Raw genomic sequence first — 19,743 nt, forward strand, 5'->3', positions numbered from 1 at the left:
AAGTAATCAGTAAATTTAGAGAAAGAAAAGACATTTTTAAAAACATGCAATTAAAAACCATGCTACAAAATTCTTTTGGGCTTAGTCAAATTTTGTGGTGAATACAGAACAGAGAAAAAGGATCACTTAAGATTTGAATGCAATTGTAAAACTCCTGCAAGAAATGAATCACTTGTCAGGAGCTCTCCATTAATAAAGGTCTTCCCAAGACACTCTGTAACCCTCTCATTTCAAGCGGAGAGTCAAATACTTGAATATTACAGGTAAACTGTTCTGATTATACTTGGAAGTTCAAATATAATTGGTCATTTGGCTAAATTAAAAGTAGGAAAACACTTTCAGGTGATCAATTTCTGTTTTTTCTTTTTTTTTTTTTTTTAATTTAATTTATTTATTTGACAGAGAGAGATCACAAGTAGGCAGAGAGGCAGGCAGAGAGAGAGAGGAGGAAGCAGGCTCCTCCTGCGGGACTCGATCCCAGGACCCTGAGATCACGACCTGAGCCGAAGGCAGCGGCTTAACCCACTGAGCCACCCAGGTGCCCGATCAATTTCTGTTTTGATTTGGTGTTTTGGGTTTGTTCAGCAGCAGCCGCAGAGCCCAGTGCTCACTCTGAAATTCAGCTCTGCAAGGACTAGCTGTGTGACTTCGAACAGCTGCCTTCTTGAAAGCAGTTTTTGGGATGCCTGTGTGACTGGCTCAGTCAGTTAAGCATCTGCTCTCAGCTCAGGTCATGATCTCGGAGTCCTGGGCTCAAACCCCAAGTTGGGCTCCCTGATCAGCGGGGAGTCTGTTTCTTCTTCCTCTGACTCTCCTTCCCATTCAGGCGCTCTCTCTCAAAAAAATAAAATCTTTGAAAAAATTAAATAAAATAAAGCAGTTCCTTCCCATAAAATGAATACCCCACAGGGTTTAAGAGTATTAAATCAGCCCTTAGCTTGGGCACACAGTAAATATTCAATACATGTTAGCACTTATTATTGCAAAAGTACAAGGTAAGAGACACAGAGTCAAGGAAATATGCAGGAGGATACTAAAGGAATCTTTACCATCAGTACGATTTTCTAAATATTTAGCTTTACTAACTGAATTAAAGATGTTGGTAAAGATGAATTCTGGATGTGACTGCGATCTAGTAAATGAAAGGAGCTGAAATTAGAAACCGCAAAGAGAAGGGACTCCTCTGCCTTTCAGATCCTGTACTTTAAAATACATTTGACCCAATTATTTTCAGAATGGAAAAGGTCATCTAATTATAGTTCAGAAGAATAAAAACCTGCTGGGGAGAAGATCCTTTATGTATAAATGGGAGGATCCAGAGAGATAAATTTAGAGTTCATAAAACCGAACCGTTTTTCCTAAGTCTTTATGTTTCTCACATTGTAATATCAGGTCAGTTTCTACTATTTATAATGTGCTGCTGTTAAAGCCAGAACTCACTCACATATGCGATTCTTTAATCATCACTGAAAATTATAAATGGCATAATGGCATTTATTCCACCGCCTACTGGGCAAAACTGCTCCACTTAGAATAGATTTTTTTTTTTTTTAATTAAAAAGCTTAAGTTTTCCATTGTCATGGGAAAAAAAAAAAAGAAAGAAAGTAAAAACCAAGTAAATGCCACAAAAAGCAACATTTATGCAGGAAAAAACAGTCCATCAGGGGATCCAGTACATCCAATAGACAATGACTCTGCTGAAGGGACTCTCCTGGTCAGATGGGCTCCAGGAGTCCTGAGGTTCTGTGATAGTCGCTCCAGCGCCACTACATTTTAGGCAACATTCCATCATGTGACACCCAAATGGAAGATCTTGTGAACACTGTGCTATTGTGCTCGATATGGTGTGATGGAGGTGGAAGGGACTTTGGATCTGGGTTTAAATCTTTGCTCTGCTCCTAGCTATCTGACCTGGGGAAGATCACTTCTGAGCCTGCTTCCCATCAGTAAAATGAAGGTAGTAAGAGTAGAATGGAAACACTAGCTCAGAGCCTGCCACCTAACAGATGCCCAGTAAACACAGGTTTAGGATCCCCAGCCTCTACTTGTTCAGACATCACCACACACCTGGACATCTGTCCCAGGCAGTGTCCACTTTGTGTCTGCCCAGCACTGGTGACAGGGAGGTGAGGGGTGGCAGGAGAGGAGGCCTGAGAGTGCGGAAAGGAGAAAACAGCGCACACTGGGGGTGGGGAACAGTATCCCAAGAGGGGGTAGCAATCCTGACAGCTCCCGAGTTGGGATGAATGGAGATCAAGGGTAGGTCAAAGGCACAACAGCTCCACCAACAACTGAGGCTGGGCCAAGACTGTAATTCTTCTCCTTCTACCTCATGTGGTGAAGTCAGGCAAGGCTAAAGCAAACTGTGTGCAGGTTTTCTCACCCTCCCACCCCCACCGGCCCCTGCTTCCATCCCAGATTTAACTGCCTTGCTCCGCCTTCTTAAGGTGGGCAGCGGGAGAGGACCCAAGATGGCAGTGCAGCAATCACTTACACTCATACTTACATTCCAAAGAGAGCTCCCCCAAGATGTGCTGCATGATCAAAAAATTTCCATCCCAGGATCATTCCTGCTGTATCCATGGCAATAATGGCTTTTAGGGCCTAAAAGCCAGCAAAAGAGAATAGAACTGGTACAACTTTGATTCCTCCAGCATTGACATTTCTAATTTAAGGGCAAGAATTCAGTCAATGTAAAAATATCACCACTGTCCCCAGCACTTCACTTCATAAAAATACTCACATTCCCTGCCGTGAATGTGAACATTGGAAGGAAGATAATGGCGAGCCTCCCTTCTGGGATCTTTGTGCAAACAGCAGCAAGGACGGTCATGATTGCGCCTGACTGCAAATGAACACACATGAACATGTGAGAATCTCAATGTGTAGCTGTTTAGTGACTATTAATATCTAAAGTAGCAATACTTTTTATTTATATTTATATACTATTTATATTATATATAAATATATATAATACATATTTATATATCTAAAATACATATAAATATATTATTTATATCATTTATTTTATATTTATATTTATTTATTTATATTTATAAGCCACACATTTCTAGGGTGAGCACAAAGTTTAAAAGCTTTTAGTTATTAAGACAGAAAATATCAGGCAAAGGGGCTGCAAGTCCACTGCACGGTAACCGCCTAGAAAGAATGAGATGTGTAACCACCACCATGTGAGTGCTTAATGAACTTCAGGGATTTCACTGAATGACTAAAAAATTCTCAAAATTTCCACAAAGCCAATTCACCCAAAGTGTGACATGAATTTGCCCAAAGAAACCCACATGCATGAATTTCTTCCAAATATAATGCTTTTTCTATGAGACTGATGCGCTGCCTACTGCAGTAAGGAGGCACCATAATGCTTTTTCTAAAAAACAAATACACACGTGAAATTTGCACCCTACTTCATAATAAAACTAAACATTTTCTTTAAAACCTCTGCACAAAGGTTCTGCCTCAGGAAAGCGTGCCATGTCTGTCCCATGGTTCTGCATGATCCACCCATCACAGTATCCTCCCAGGGACACACATGTATCTGCCTGCCTAAGAAGCACTTCTCCCAACGACCTCATATTGGAGAATAAAAATCTAAATGTCAGGGCGCCTGGCTGGCTCAGTTGGTAAAGCACGCAACTCTTGATCTCAGGGTTGTGAGTTCAAACCCCATGTTGTGTCTAGAGTTTACTAGAAAAACAACAACAAATAAAAAACAAAACCTAAATGTTACAAACTTGTGATCAATAAGTCAATCAATTCTTGTTATAGCTGAAATTCTTATTGTAGTTGAAATTATAATGGCTGTATTTTTAAAAATCATGTGTTTTTCCAGGTTGCCACAAAACCTTTGTAACTTAAATGTACAATGGCTATGAAGTATCTCCTGGATAAATAATGCTAATTAAACTCTTTATGTTAGACATGTTCCCACTTCCTCTAAATGGTAGAATATTTGAGAAATTAGATCATAATCCTTAGTTCACATTAAATCTCATGATAATCATCATTCATCTAAATACTTGAGGCCTACTTTATGCCAGACACGATGCTAGATGGTGGGAGTACAGAGGGGAACAAAACCAGCAGTCCCTTCCTTAATGGAGCTTACAGCGGGGCAGAAGTAAAAACAACAAAACATGATCAGTTATTCTGGGGAAGCAGGGCATACTACAGCAGCACATGGAAGGGACAGCTGATGTAAGCTCAGGGGTCGTAAGTGGCATCAATTTTTGCACAGAAGGATCACCAGGCACTGGCCCATCTTTTAGAAGGGGAGGAGATGAAAAGAGTGTTCTAGACAGAAAACCAGCTTGCACCAAGGCTGGAGATCAGAAAGTATAGTGAGAGGGAGAAATGCAAAGAAGCTGAGTGCAGCTGGAGCCTAGGGGGAGGGCAAAGGGAAGCCAGCGTTTTAACTTCATTCGTCTTCTGCCAAAGTTCTCAGTTCTAGTCATTTATTAAAATAATAAAAGTCTGAAGCATCTATCTGGCTCAGTTGGTAGAGCATGTGACTCAATCTTAGGGCTGAGTTCAAGCCCCACAGAGGATGTACAGATTACTTAAAAATCCTTAATAAATAAATAAATAAATAATATATATAAAATAATAAAACCTCCATGGGGGACATTCTACAAAACATAGTCCCACTTTCTTCCAAAGTATCAAGGTTATGAAAGAGAAGGAAAGACTGAGAAACCATTAGACTGTACGATACTAAAAAGGCATCATAATTAAATGCAAGGTAGTATCCTGGAAAAAAAAAAATAGGAAAATTGGAAATCCAAATATAGTCTGCAGGAGATTGTTTTTGGTTTTTGTTTTAGATTTTATTTATTTAGTTGAGAGAAAGAGACACAGCAAGAGAGGGAACAACAAGCAGGGGGAGTGGGAGAGGGAGAAGCAGGCTTCCCAACAAGCAGGGAGCCCGAAGTAGGGCTCGATCCCAGAACCCTGGGATCATGACCTGAGCTGAAGGCAGATGCTTATGACTGATGCCACCCAGGCACCCCTATGGTCTGCAGTTAAACAATGTTCTACCAATACTAATTTTTTAGTTTGGCAAGTTATGGTTATAGAAGATGCTAACATAGAGAAAGCTACTGAGACATACACCTTTACAACCATCACGGCAAAAACGGATTCAAGCCAGAATAATAAATGGATGCTTCATATTTCAGGGAGGTGACAAACGAGACCCTGATACTTAGATAAATCCTAAAGCATCTTCTCACAAATTACACATTGATTTTAAAAGGTAAAGGAAGGGGCGCCTGGGTGGCTCAGTGGGTTAAAGCCTCTGCCTTCGGCTCAGGTCATGATCCCAGGTTCCTGGGATCGAGCCCCGCATCGGGCTCTCTGCTCCTTGGAGAGCCTGCTTCCTCTTGTCTCTCTGCCTGTCTCTCTGCCTGCCTCTCTGCCTACTTGTCATCTCTATCAAATAAATAAATAAAATCTTTAAAAATAAATAAATAAATAAAATTAAATAAAAGGTAAAGGAAAATAGTAACTTTACAATAGAGAAGCAGGATAACAACCAGTCAACAAACAGACATTAAGAGGCAAATGGGCATTAGGTGCTTCCATTTGGGGTTATCTGAGGACGTAACACCACTTGTGTAGCATTCCAAACAAAACACACAATCAGCATCTTATCATGAGGAAACAGACAAACCCAACTGATGGACATTCTAATAAATAACCAACCTGTATTGTTCAAAACTTAATGACATGGGGAAAAAAGGGCTGCCCAAAAGCAACAAGCAGAACTACATCAAATCCAAAAGCTTCTGCACAGCAAGAGGAAACCATCAATAAAATGAAAAGACAACTTTCCAAGTGGAGAAGATATTTGCAAATTACATCTGAGAAGGGATTAATTTCTGAAATATATAAAGAACTCATATAACTCAATAGCAAAAAAACATGAACCAATTTAAAACGGGCAGAAGATCTGCAGACATTTTCCCAAAAGAGACATTCAGATGGCCTGTCGACACATGAAGAGGCGCTCAACATCACTAATCAGGAAAATGCTAATCAAAATCAGTGAGATATCACCTCACACCTGTCAGAATGGCTACTATCAAAAAAGAAAACAAGTGTTGGCAAGGATGTGGAGAAAAAGGAACCCTCATCTACCACTGATGGGACTGTAAATTGGTACAACCACTATGGAAAACAGCATGGAAGTTCCTAAAAAAATTAAAACCAAAGGGACACCTGGGTAGCTCAGTCAGTTGGGCATTGGACTCTTGATTTCTGCTGAGGGCATGATCTCCAGGTTGGGAGATCAAGCCCTGTGTCAGGCTCCCTGCTTAGCACAGTCTGCTCTAAGATGCTCTCTCACCCCCTCTCCTTTTGCCCCTCCCCTCACTTGTGCACTCTTTCTCTCAATAAATTAATTAAATCTTTAAAAAAATATTTAAAAAATTAAAAGCAGAATTATATGATCCAGTAATTTCACTTCTGTGTATTTATCCAAAGACACTAACTCAAAAGGGTATATGCACCCCCATCTTCATACTAGAGTTATTTACAACAGCTAAGATAGGGAAATAACCTGTGTCTATTGATAGATGATCAGATAAAACGTGGTGTACAAACACACACACAAGTATTATTCAGCCATTAAAAAGAAGGAAATCTTGGGGTGCCTGGGTGGCTCAGTCAGTTGGGCATCTAACTCATGACTTCGGCTTGGGTCATGATCTCAGGGTTGTAAGACTGAGCCCCGTGCTGGGCTCTGGGCTCAGCAGGGAATCTGCCTGGGATTCTCTCACTCTCCCTCTGCTCTGCCCCACCCACCCCGCTTGTGCACACTCTCTCTAATAAATAAAATCTTAAATGAATGAGTGAATGAATGAAGGAAGGAAATCTTGCCATTTGTGACAACATGGATTGACCAAGTGAAATAAGGCAGAGAAAGGCAAATTCTGGATGATTTTACTTATGCACGGAATCTTAAAAAACAACAACAACAAAAACAAATAAGAAACAAGCCCATGTATGGAGAGAACAGACTGGTGGCTGCCAGAGTCAGGAATGGGGAGGGCCAAAATGGGTGAAGGAGGTCAAAAAGTACAAGCTTTCAATTATAAAATAGGTAAGTCATGGGGATGTAATGTACAGCACAGCAACCACAGTTACTAATACTGTGTAGCATATTTGAAAGTTGCTGAGAGAATAGATCTTAAAAGTTCTTATCACAAGGGAAAAAAAAAGTGTAACAATAATTGGTAACAGGCTTAACTATGTTAACTAGACTTATTGTGGTGATCATTCTACAATATATACAAATGTCAGGGGCACCTGGGTAGCTTAGTGGGTTAAGCCTTTTCCTTCTGCTCAGGTCATGATCTCAGGGTCCTGGGATGGAGCCCTGCATCAGGCTCTCTGCTCAGCAGGGAGCCTGCATCCCCCCCCCTCTCTGCCTGCCTCTCTGCCTGCTTGTGATCTCTATTAAATAAATAAATAAAATCTTAAAAAAAATATATATATATATACACTTTTATATACAAATGTCAAATCACTAGGCTGTACACCAAAACTAGTATGTTATGGAAACCAAAGCTTAGTTAGAAAAAAAAGTTGCAGAAGATGTTCCAGCTTTTAGGAGACCATAGAGACATAACCACTAAATGTAGTACATGATTTCAGAGGGGGAAAAATAGCTACAAAAGACATTAATGGGACAAACTGGAGTATGTTCTATAAATGAAGGTATATTATATCAACATTAAATTTCCTGAATTTGATAACTGAACTATGGAAAAATATAAGAATATTCATATTCTTAGAAATATACACTGAAGTATTTAAGGGTAAAAGGACGTGATATATGCAACCTACTTGCAAATAGTTCAGAAAAAACAATATGTATATATAGAGAAAACGGTAAGTGAAATGTGGCAAAATATGAAAAGCTGGTGACTGGTTCAATAGACTTTTGCAGTTCTTTCAAAATGAAACACAAATGTAAAATGTAAGATAAAAACCTTTTAAAAAAACATAGGAGAAAACCTCTGTGACTATAAGCTAAGTCAACATTTCATAGTTATGAAACCAAAAAGCATGATCCTTAAGAAAAAAAAATTAGTAAATCAGACTACACATAAACTAAAAAATAACAGTCTTTAAATGACACTGTGGAGAAAAGGCAAGATACAGGCTAAAAGAGAATACTGGTATAAACTCAAATCTGATATACAGAATTCAAAACATATAAAGATCAGGCAAAATATTTGAACACTTCAGAGAAGATATATGGATAGCAAATAAGCACATGAAAAACTGATCAACATCATTAATCACTAAAGAAATAAAAATTAAAACCACACAGATATCACTATATACTGATTACAAATTAAAAAGACTGACCATACAAAGTGTTAGTAAAGATATGAAGAAACTGAAAATATCATAAACTGCTGGTGGGAAAGTAAAATACTATAACCACTCTGGAAGACTATTTGGAAGTTCCTCAAAAGTTAAATACTTATTCGCCATATGATAGCCATTCCACTCCTAGGTATCAGCCCAAGAGAAATGAAAGCACACATCCTCACGAAGTTACACACAAAGGTTCACAGCAGCTTTTCTGCAATAGCTAAAACTAGAAACAACCCAAATGTCCACCATGTGAATGGATATACATATTCTGGCATATCCATACAACAGAACATTTGCCACCCATTCAAAGAAGAAACTGATACACAGAACTTCATGGATGAATTTCAAAATAACCACAGAGTAATGGAAGCCAGAACAGTAACAAAAAGGAGTACATGCTGGATGATTCCATGAATATCAAACTGTAGAAAATAAGTACAAATGAAACTATCATGACAGAAAGGAGAGGAGTTATTGCCCAACAATGTGGGGAGAAGGAGAAGAAGGGGCTACCAAGGAACACCAGGAAACTTTCAGGGATGATGAATATGTTCATTATCCTGATTGTGGCATTGGCTCCATGGGTGTCCACATGCCTGAGCTTACCTATATATAAACTTTAAACACGTGCAGACTTTTGTTGCTTTTTTTTCTTTTTTAAAAAGACTTAGGAGTCCTTTATACTGCAACTTTTCTGTAAGATTTAATTTCTTTTTTTTTTTTTTAAGATTTTATTTATTTATTTGAGAGAGAGAGACAGTGAGAGAGAGCATGAGCGAGGAGAAGGTCAGAGGGAGAAGCAGACTCCCCATGGAGCTGGGAGCCCGATGCGGGACTCAATCCCGGGACTCCGGGATCATGACCTGAGCCGAAGGCAGTCGTCCAACCAACTGAGCCACCCAGGCGTCCCTGTAAGATTTAATTTCTAAATAGGATATTTTTAAAAGACACCTAACAGTGATTTTTATAAAAGATGCTTCTATAGTTGACTGTATTTGATTACCCCATAAATAAAAGGACATTTTCTTTAAAAAAAAAAAAAAAAAAGGTGCCTGGGTGGCTCAGTGGGTTAAAGGCTCTAACTTCGGCTCAGGTCATGATCCCAGGGTCCTGGGATTGAGCCCCACATCGGGCTCTCTGCTCAGCAGGGAGCCTGCTTCCTCCTGCCTCTCTGCCTACTTGTGATCTCTGTCCATTAAATAAATAAAATCTTAAAAAAAAAAAAAAAAAGCTATTTATTTGAGAGAGTGAGTGAGCAAACATAAGAGTGGGGAGGGTCAGAGGGAGGAGCACACTCCCCGCTGAGCTGGGAAGCCCAACTTGGGGCTTGATCCTGGGACTCTAGGATCAAGACCTGAGCCAAAGGCAGATGTGTAATCAACTGAGCCACCCAGGTGTCAGGTCCTACATTTTCATACTAAAAACACTATTTCTGAAAAATAGCATCTACTTCTCACAACCACCACTTCTACAAAGGGCTGCTTTAAAACCCAAGATTATTTGACATTCCAATAATTATTAATACTTTAAAGTGTTAGGAGTCCCAGGATCCCAGAAATCCCAACTCTCTAATACATAGTTGCCAGCTGACCCAAATAGGGAAACTAGCTCAAGCTGCCTTCCCAGGCTGGGTAACTGCAGGATGGGAGAACAGTACGAATATCCCTTGGAAGGAGAACCAAAGACCTAAGTGAAAGTTAAGTGGGCCCCAAAATCCCCAGTCCTTAGGCTGAAAAAAATGCGAAGAACAAGGAAACAAACCTCCATCGCCTATTAAAGCCACCGGTGAAGGCGCCTGGGTGGCTCAGTGGGTTGAGCCTCTGCCTTTGGCTCAGGTCATGATCTCAGGGTCCTGGGATCGAGTCCTGTATGGGGCTCTCTGCTTGGCAGGGAGCCTGCTTCCTCCTCTCTCTCTCTGCCTGCTTCTCTGCCTACTTGTGATCTCGCTCTGTCAAATAAATAAAATCTTATAAATAAATAAATAAAGCCACCGGTGAGTGTAGGTGGAGCCTGCAATTATACAGCGGAGGTTACGAATCTGAATTCTATCTACCATATTTAGGATCAACTGTCTGCTCTTGAATACTGACCAAACTGGCTTCTAACACAAGTCTAACACACAAGGTTTTTCTAAAATCCTGACTTCCCTTAACAGGGAGATCACTGTGTAGAAATACACACATGCATACAAACTGGCCTCCATCATTTGTTCGCTTTTCCCTGGTTCTCTAGTCCAGGATCTAAATGGGTCACAGCAAATTCCAAGGATATCAGAACCACCGCAGAAGACTGTTGGCATATATCCCCACAACACTTGCTGGGTCATGGTGCAACATGTTATGCTGGACATATTTATTTATATTTATTCTGAAAGATTCATTCTGCCTGGAACTTCAACATCTGCCTCCAAAATCTATAAGCACATACTGTATTAAGCAGACTAGATGTTAATGTCACTAAGTATTGGAAAGTTAGGGTAAACAGTGGCTCATCACCTTCCAGGCTTTACAGCCTATGAGCAACTCTAGTATGTTAGGTTTATTTTTAAACAAACTTTAAAAAGTCAACTCAACAAAACCCAAAATCACTGAAACCTTATTTTCCCAGAGGAAAAAAACCAAACAATAAAATTATACACTTCTCCAAATGAGGCCAAGAGAATTTGATAACCTGATATAAAAGAACATTAAAATTGTTAGGTGGCTCTAGATTACTTCTCCATAGATGATTATGTTCTCCAACTAAAGTCCTCATTATAGATATTTTAATATGAAAGAAAATTCTCTTTACTGGGCATTTCTACATAAAGCCAGTTTCTGATTGTATCTTATTGTACTTATTATAACTTAAAGATGGAGAGCAGTTCCATTGTCCTTCTAGAACTTTCTCAAAGTAACCTTTACCTACACAAACACAAATATTTATGTGTCTAAATCTCAACTTGCTTTTTTTTCTTTTTAAGATTTTATTTATTTATTTGACAGAGAGAAATCACAAGTAAGCAGAGAGGCAGGCAGAGAAGCAGGCTTCCTGCAAAGCAGAGAGCCCGATGCCCGATGCGGGGCTCAATCCCAGGACCCTGGGATCATGACCTGAGCCGAAGGCAGAGGCTTTAACCCACTGAGCCACCCAGGTGCCCCTCAACTTGCTTTTTTTAACAAATACTTGGGACTACCCCCAAGCAAAGATTCTTTATTTTTACCTTTTCTAGTCAGAGGCTTTAAGAGTATAATGAAAATGGACCCTTCCTCCTCAGAAAAATTTCACATTCATATATACCTTAGATGCAATTTCAGGGAGTCAAACCCAATTCATGTAGACTCTAGACATCTGCCTCCACAGTTAGAGATGAAGATCTTTTATTCTCCACCAATAATTTATGTACACTGGTTATGTACTTGCAATCAATATGTGCATATAATTTTTTGCGTCATAAGTAAATTTTCATAATTCTTTAAGATTTTATTTATCTGACAGAGAGACAGCGAGAGAGGGAACACAAGCAGGGGGAGTGGGAGATGGAGAAGCAGGCTTCCTGCTGAGCATGCAGAGCTTGATCCTAGGACACTGGGATCATGATGGACCTGAGCCGAAGGCAGATACTTAACAACTGAGTCACCCAGGTGCCCCTCCTAATTCTTTACATAATCTTCATATAATTGTTCACATGTGTGATTTTTTCGCACTATGAATTTTAAATGAATTTGCTCTAAGGGGCTTTGTGTTTCCACAAGCTAATGAGTACAGCTGGCATTACATATGAAACAAATGTAAGAAGACTCTAAAAGGCTGAGAGAAGAAAGGAACCCTGGCTGGAACCCTAAGGAATGACACAGTGGTGAGTCCCCTGGGTTTTCTTTGGACCTCATGTAACTCAGACTTGGCTCTGGAGAAGCTCTTCACCTGGAAATACCAAAGAACTCAGACAAAATGGGTCCATCCCCACACCCTAAAATGCTATGGCCAAAGGGTCAAAAAAAGGTTGCCTAGCAAGACAATCAACTTTTAGATAACAACCACTCTATTACAGCCAAATACAAAAGAACAAGCTATGGCCCAATCCTCATCAACAAAGGCTGAGCGGAGAGCCTAGGCTTCTACCCTTGCAGACTGCAAGCCAGCATCCCAACACTGTTGATAGGGTAGTCAGTGGAGGCCATGCGGGCAGCAGTAACAAGGCACCCTGTTTCTCCTCGTTGGGAGAGGTGTACAAAGGAGGCTAAATTCCCAGGCCTGCCCTTTAATAACAAGAGCCCTCGTCCCCTCGGTGCCAAAGGAGGCTGAGTGGGAAACCTGGACCTCCACACCTCATCAGACAATAATGGTCAACATACCCCTTCCCCTCATCAGAGCAGTGTCAGAGGGCAGCCTGATAAACAGTAGATTTAAATAAAATTCAAAATCTCATAATATCCAAAATGTTCAGATTTCATTTAAAAAATCACTCACCATACCAAGAACCATAAAAATCTCAACTTGAATGAGAAAGGACAATAGACCCCCACAAGATGGATATTAAAAATGGCTGACAGTTTATCTTTTACTTTTTTAAAAGGTTTTATTTACTTGAGAGAGAAAGAGAGTGGAAACATGCAAGCAGCAGAGAGGGACAGGGGGAAGGGATCTCAAGACTCCCACCTGAGCGCAGAGCCCACCTGAGGCTTCATCCCATGGCCCATGAGATCATGACCTGAGCCAAAATGAAGAGTCAGATGCCCAAATGACTGAGCCACTTGGGGCCCTGTCTGACAGGCATTTTAAAACAGCAATTATAAAAATGCTTTAATGAGCAATTACAAACATGCTTGAAACAAGTGAAAAATAGCACAGAAATAGAAAAGCTCAAAGAAACAGAAGACACAATGAACAATGTAAACTTTAGAACTGAAAAACACAGTGCCCTAATTAAAAACACTCAATAAATAGGCTGAGGCAGAAAGGAAAGGACAAAGAAAATAATCATAAATCTGAAACAGAACAGTAATTACCTAGTCTGGACAACAGAAAGACAAGACTGAGAAAAACAAATTTCAGGAATCCATGAGATTATAAGTGATCTAATGTCATGTTATCAGAGTTCCAGAGGAGGGAGAAAGGGTGAGGCTGAAAAAGTATTTCAAGTAGTAATGGCTGAAAGTTTCCTAAAAGACAAAAACTCTAGATTCAAGAAGGTAAGCAAACTTCAAACAAGATCAACACAAAGATACCCATGACAAGACAGGGTCAAACTTCTGAAAACTCAAGAAAAAGAAAAAAATCTTCAAAGAGACCACAACACCTTCCCTATAGGCAAAAAGCTATTTGAACAACACAGGATTTTTCTTCAGAGACTATGGAGGCCAAAAAGAGTGGCACAACATTTTTTAGGTTAAGCCGCTGCCTTCGGCTCAGGTCATGATCTCAGGGTCCTGGGATGGAGTCCCACATCGGGCTCTCTGCTCAGCAGGGAGCCTGCTTCCTCCTCTCTCCCTGCCTGCCTCTCTGCCTACTTGTGATCTCTCTGTCAAATAAATAAATAAAATCTTTAAAAAAAAAAAAAAAAAAAAAGAAATGTCAGCCTGGAATTTTTTATCCAGTGAAAATATCCTTCAGAAAGGAAGGGCCAGACATTCTCAAAGAATAACCCAAGAGAATTTATCACTAGCAGACCTACTGAAGGAATGGCTAAAGAAAATTCCTTCAATAAAATGAAAATGATAGATGGAAGAAATCTTAAAACATCAGGGCAGAAGAACAATGGAAAAAGTAAAAATTACACATCAATACGAAAGTTTTCTCCTTTGCTGGAATTTTCTAAATGATGCGTAGTGGCTGAAGCACATATAGTAAGAATAGTGGCCAATATTCTAAATGTATGCAGAGGAAATATTTAAGATAATTATAATTTGAGGAAGATACAGGAATGAAAATGGAGGTAAGGTTCACTTCATTCAACCACCACACAACAGACTGTGGTGAGTGATATATAAACATATTGCAATACCCAGAGCAGCCACTAAGAAAGTCATACAAAGAGATACACTCCAAACACTACAGATGAATCAAAATGAATTCCAAATGAATCAGTTCTAGTGACCATTTTACCTGCAACCCTGTAGGAAGAGACTAAAGATACTTTCTTAATTTAGCAGCTAATTTACTTTATGTACAGATTAAATCAGTGATACTGAAATCAATGAAGTTACAGTAAGTTATAATGTTGGTGAGCAAATCTGGCCCATTAATAAACTACAACATCAAGTGAAAAAAATTTCTCTAACACTTTAACAAATGCTTTTTCCTACAACAAACACTTTTCCTGTTATAATTAACTTTATTTTTTGCAGTGTTCGAAGATTCATTGCTTATGTACAACACCCAGTGCTCCATGCAATACAGGCGCTCCTTAATACCCACCACCAGGCTCATCCTACAACAAACATTGTATTAATCTGTGCCATCTCAAGGTTAAGGGCTACATTCACAGACAATAAACTTCTGAAAAGCAGAATAGAGAAAAGCTTCTTACCAATAACTATTAAAAAACAATTTTTAAGTGAGATTCAGAGTATACAGAGCTCTAGCTAAACAAAACCCTTACCAAAATCCAGTCAATATTCTTGCTCCCTAATGCCACTGTTAATTGACAAGTATTCTTCAATAGTCCCCTTCACCCTTTAACAAAGGATTACAATGAAGCCAGTAAGACCAATACTTCTTATTTTCTAACATAACTTTGCCAATAGTATTTTATTCCTCGTGATTTTGTTTTCTTTAATTATGATTGACAATAATTTTATCCTGGCGTGGCTCTACAGAATTTCAATGACTAAACAGGAACTCCCACTACATTTCCTAGTACATGCTCCTTATTATGCTAAGCTTTCTAAGCACACATGCACTGCAGATCTGAAAGAGGTGTTATTCCCATTTTATATACAGAAACTGAAGTTCAGAGAGGTTCAGTAATATGATCTAGAAATCACAGGTAAGGGGCACCTCGGTGGCTCAGTCGGTTAAGCAGCTGCCTTCGGCTCAGGTCATGATCCCAGGGTCCTGGGATCAAGCCCCACATCCGACTCTCTGCTCAGCCGGGAGCCTGCTTTCTCCTTTCTTTCTGCCTGCCTCTCTACCTACTTGTGATCTCTGTCAAATAAATAAATAAAATCTTTAAACAACAACAACAACAAAGAACACTCAGCCTTTTTAGTGTGTATTATGTATGTATACAATGTTTTTTCCTCCAATTAAAGTCAAAGTCCTTTTCTGTTTCATCCCAGTTGTCTTCGTTGCTTTCATATATCAGGTGCTTGTTGGTTAATGAGGTAAAGGATAGGGTATGAAATACGTAAATTGTGCTGGCACCAAATTTTATATATAAAACATTCCATAAAGGCAAAAAGAGGTGCTTAAGAAATCAAGTAGGTGATAGGACAAGATACAGGTCTCAGGAAATTAAGTACACACAAATCTGAGGAACACACACATTACGGGATGATAACATTAGAATTCTTTTTCTAAAAATGAACCTTCAAGAAATTTCTTCAAATATGAAACCCCTATTTGAATGTATTTAAGTGATTTGCATTTAAATATGTACAAAATGAATGTGTAGTCTTTAGAGAAATGTTATGCAAAGATTTCCATGTGCCTAGAAATCTGCCATTAAACTCAAAAGAAAACACATTTGTGCTTTTTTTGTGTTTTTGTTTTTAAGCATCCAGAACATAACTCCTAAAGACAGGAACTGTGAACATCGTGCTCACTGGCTATATCCCCAGTCTCTAGTACAGTGCCTACTAGTCTAATCTGTGTAGCAGACACTCAAATAGGGACTAAACAGAAGGACAGAATACCAGAATCAAATTTGTAATTATTTTCAATTTTCCAGTGCTAGATTAGGCTCTTTGGTTTCTGGAGACTGGACACCCAATGTTCTGACTACTCTACTTGATTTGTACTCTTCCAGTAAGTATATATAAATGACCAACAGTCAAAAGCTAGCCTGAAGTTTACAAGGCTCTACAGATGTATGAATTCTAAATTAGATACAGATTAGCATTAATGTAATTAGTACTGTTACAAATGTTAATTTGTTGGCTTTGATAACTGTACTGTGATTCTGTACTTAACAGTAGGGTAAAGGGTACATAGAAGTCATTGTGATAATTATGTGACTTTTCTGTAAGACTAATATTATGTCAAAATGCATAAAAACTAAATTAAGAAAATTTACATTAGAAATACTTACTGCACCAAGTGATGGTCCATATCTTCCTGTGGCAACTTTACACACATAACTGACAAAATTGGAAATAACACCTGGGAAATAAGTCATATTTTGATAATTTTAGTGAGGTATAAAAGTAGTTTTCATTTCTGATGCCCAACTCACAGAGACTAAGTGACGGATTTCTACCTAGGTCAGTACAAGGTGCAAGCATGAATACCTACACTATCACTTCAGGTATTTATAAAAGAAGTCTGACCAACTGCACAACTTACTCAATGACATAGGGTCATTCACTTTACTTCTCAGTTCTCACTTTTCTCATCTATAACATGAAAGAGACTAGTTCCAAACCCATCAACTGTCTGGGAACCCTCTGGGCTGCACTCCAAACACTAAATCAGATTCTCTGGAGTGGGACCAGGGAATCTATATTTTACTCGGCTTGCCAAATGACTCTGCTGCAGATCTAGACTAGATGATCTTTTACAAGTCCCTGTGGTTCCAATGTCATCTAAGATGAATGTGGCTCATTTTTAAAACTTCCTAGAGAGCAGGAATTAGCAGCACCTGAAACAGACCTGTTTGTACCTACAACAATACAACTAGTACATGGGGAAAGAACTATACGCTTCTGTACAGGCCAAAGATGTTGCTCAATTTCTAGTACTGAGGGATCAGATGCATGATATTTAAATAAAACTGATTAACCACCCATCCTGGGCCTTGTGGTAGATGCTTCTATTTAATCCTTTCTACAACCCCATGTCACGAAAGAATAAGTATCAATATCTTCAGAGAGTGTATAGTCTTTTCCGCAAAATCAGATGGCAAGTAGCAGAAATAGGGTCTAATAAAACTAGGTCTTCTGACCTTAAGCTCTCAAGTGCTTTTTTCACACTACAGTATGATTCCCAGATAAACTTTTTATTTTATTTATTTATTTTTTTTTTCCCACACACGCCTCATGTGACATGGTCCTTAATGGCAGCACTAGGGGGGGGGGGCGCAGCAAACTGGCCTGAAGTTTTTTTTTTTTTTCCAAACTTTTTATTTTTTAAAAGATTTTATTTTTCTGTGAGAGAGAAAGACAGCATGGGGGAGGGGAGAGGCGCAGAGCAGGCGAGGAAAGCAGACTCCAGAATCATGACCTAAGCTGAAGGCAGACATTTAACAGACTGAGCCACCCAGATGCCCCAATATACTGTTTTTAAATGAATGGACTTCAGGGGTGCCTGGTCGGCTCAGCCAGAAGAACATGTCACTCTTGATCTCAGGGCTGTGAGTTCAAGCTCCATGTTGGGTACAGAGATTATTAAAAAAACAAAACAAAACAAAACCTTAAATTATTTTTAATTAAAAATAAATGAAGGTATTTCAGAAATGAATTTTTATGCTGTGTGTTTTTTAATTAAGTATATTTTGCAAACAGGTAAAATTTAACTGACCACTTTTCAGTTTAGTAGCATCTAGGAACCTAGAATCCAATACTACCACTTCCTAATTGAAATCAGGAAATGATGTTATCTCCAAGACTGACTGGAGTGGTTCCAAACTAAGATACATGCTTTCAGAATAAATTCATTCTTGATAGTTTAATTATTACAAAGTTCTGATCTAAAACTTTCTGGAAAGTGAACACACTGTGGTAAATGAGCTTAAAGTTATTTAACAAAGATCCAGATGATTGAGACAGCCAGAGAGTCTGGGAAGCACCTATTTATAAAACGGTGGATCTGAGCTAAAGAAACCAAGGCCTAATGAGATAAAATGATATTCTTAAATTCTACACTAAACCTTAACTCCTGTCTATCCTGACTTAAAACTAAACATACCTAAATAATCTAAAAAGAAACCAGCAAAATGAGAAGCATAAAAGATAACCCCGCTGGTCTGTGATATCCTTCTCTCTATAGTTTGTACAATTCTCTATACACAAACTTCATGTGTAGAATATGGCTATAATCATTCCCTTCCTTCCTACTCCAGGTAGGTAAAGTGCTTATACGCTGAAAGATCCCCAGATTAAAGCTTTTTACCTGCAGATAAGTAAACTGCCATGAACTGCTCTTGACCCAGAATGTTCACTATGCTGGAGGAGAAGCTCCACAAAACATACATATTTGCAGCCATGTGAAACAAGGAGAAATGACTGAATGTTGACAGCAACATTGGAGAACAAAGGACCTCTATAAGAGGGGAAAAAAAAAAGTCTGGTAATCACAGGACATACAGCCATGATCTAAATATGTTTTAGATTTTTTTCATTACTATTATGAAAAACTCAAAATAAGAAGCAAAAACAGAGCCAATTAAAAAGTTTAAATAAGATGGTTTACCATAGTATTTTTGAAGGTGGTAAAAAAACTTATCTTAAATTTCCTCTATTTAGTAAGTACCCAATAAAAATTCTCAGTTCAATGAAAGCAACTTTTCCTTATGGCAAAAATTACCTAGAAAAAGTATTAGTAAGCTATTTTTACTACAGATAGAAAGTTGTATAACAGTATCCTCCCAAGAGCAAACTTGTAGTGATCATAGATCTTGTGTCATTAAAAAATACATGTCTACTATGTACAAGATGCATTTTAAGTACCTGGGACATAAGACTAAGAGAGATGAGGTCCCTTTCCTCAAGGAACTTACAGTCTGTCTTCTGGATTTTGCTTATAATTTTTGACAAGTAACTCATCCTTTTTATAGCATTTCAATTAACATAAAACCTATTTCTTTCATATTACCTCTACCTCAAAAAAAAGTCATGAGAAGACTTACTTGAGGCTGGGTTGGATGTGAAATATCTGATCATTGTCCGCTGTAGAGAAGGTACTCTCCATAAACAGAATACAAAAACATTTGCTGCTATGATACCTACAAAATAAAAATATATAATTTAGGGACTTTAAAAATAGGAAGAAAGTCTGAAAGTCCACCTGAATACGATTTTCTACCACAATTATTTAAGAATATTATATACTTGGTGGGGGGGTGAGGGAGGGCAAGTTAAGGAAAGTAAGTGAAATCAATGTTTTCAAGTCTCAAACTATATGAACAGGTGCAGTCGGAAAATTCCTAGGAAACTGCAAATGTCCTAGAAGCTGACTTCCTTCACTTAGATCCGTATTTT

At 38.7% G+C, this 19,743-nt stretch overlaps 1 protein-coding gene across 2 annotated transcripts in view; it reads right to left on the reverse strand.

Moving 5' to 3' along the window:
* Window positions 1–19,743, reverse strand: part of PARL (presenilin associated rhomboid like) — a 53,180-nt gene that overhangs the window by 1,945 nt on the left and 31,492 nt on the right. The window contains exons 5-9 of one of the 2 annotated variants that reach the window (XM_004745104.3): window positions 19,392–19,487; window positions 18,656–18,805; window positions 16,638–16,708; window positions 2,745–2,846; window positions 2,508–2,605 (exon numbers count right to left, since the gene is read on the reverse strand). In XM_004745104.3, coding sequence (XP_004745161.1) covers window positions 2,508–2,605; window positions 2,745–2,846; window positions 16,638–16,708; window positions 18,656–18,805; window positions 19,392–19,487 — 517 coding nt within the window. The remainder of the gene's footprint in view (window positions 1–2,507; window positions 2,606–2,744; window positions 2,847–16,637; window positions 16,709–18,655; window positions 18,806–19,391; window positions 19,488–19,743) is intronic. The other variant, XM_004745105.3, reaches the window with a different exon arrangement.

The sequence above is a fragment of the Mustela putorius genome, unplaced genomic scaffold (genome assembly GCF_011764305.1).
Source record: "Mustela putorius furo isolate JIRA1106 unplaced genomic scaffold, ASM1176430v1.1 tig00003834_pilon_pilon_pilon, whole genome shotgun sequence".
Lineage (NCBI taxonomy): Eukaryota > Metazoa > Chordata > Mammalia > Carnivora > Mustelidae > Mustela > Mustela putorius.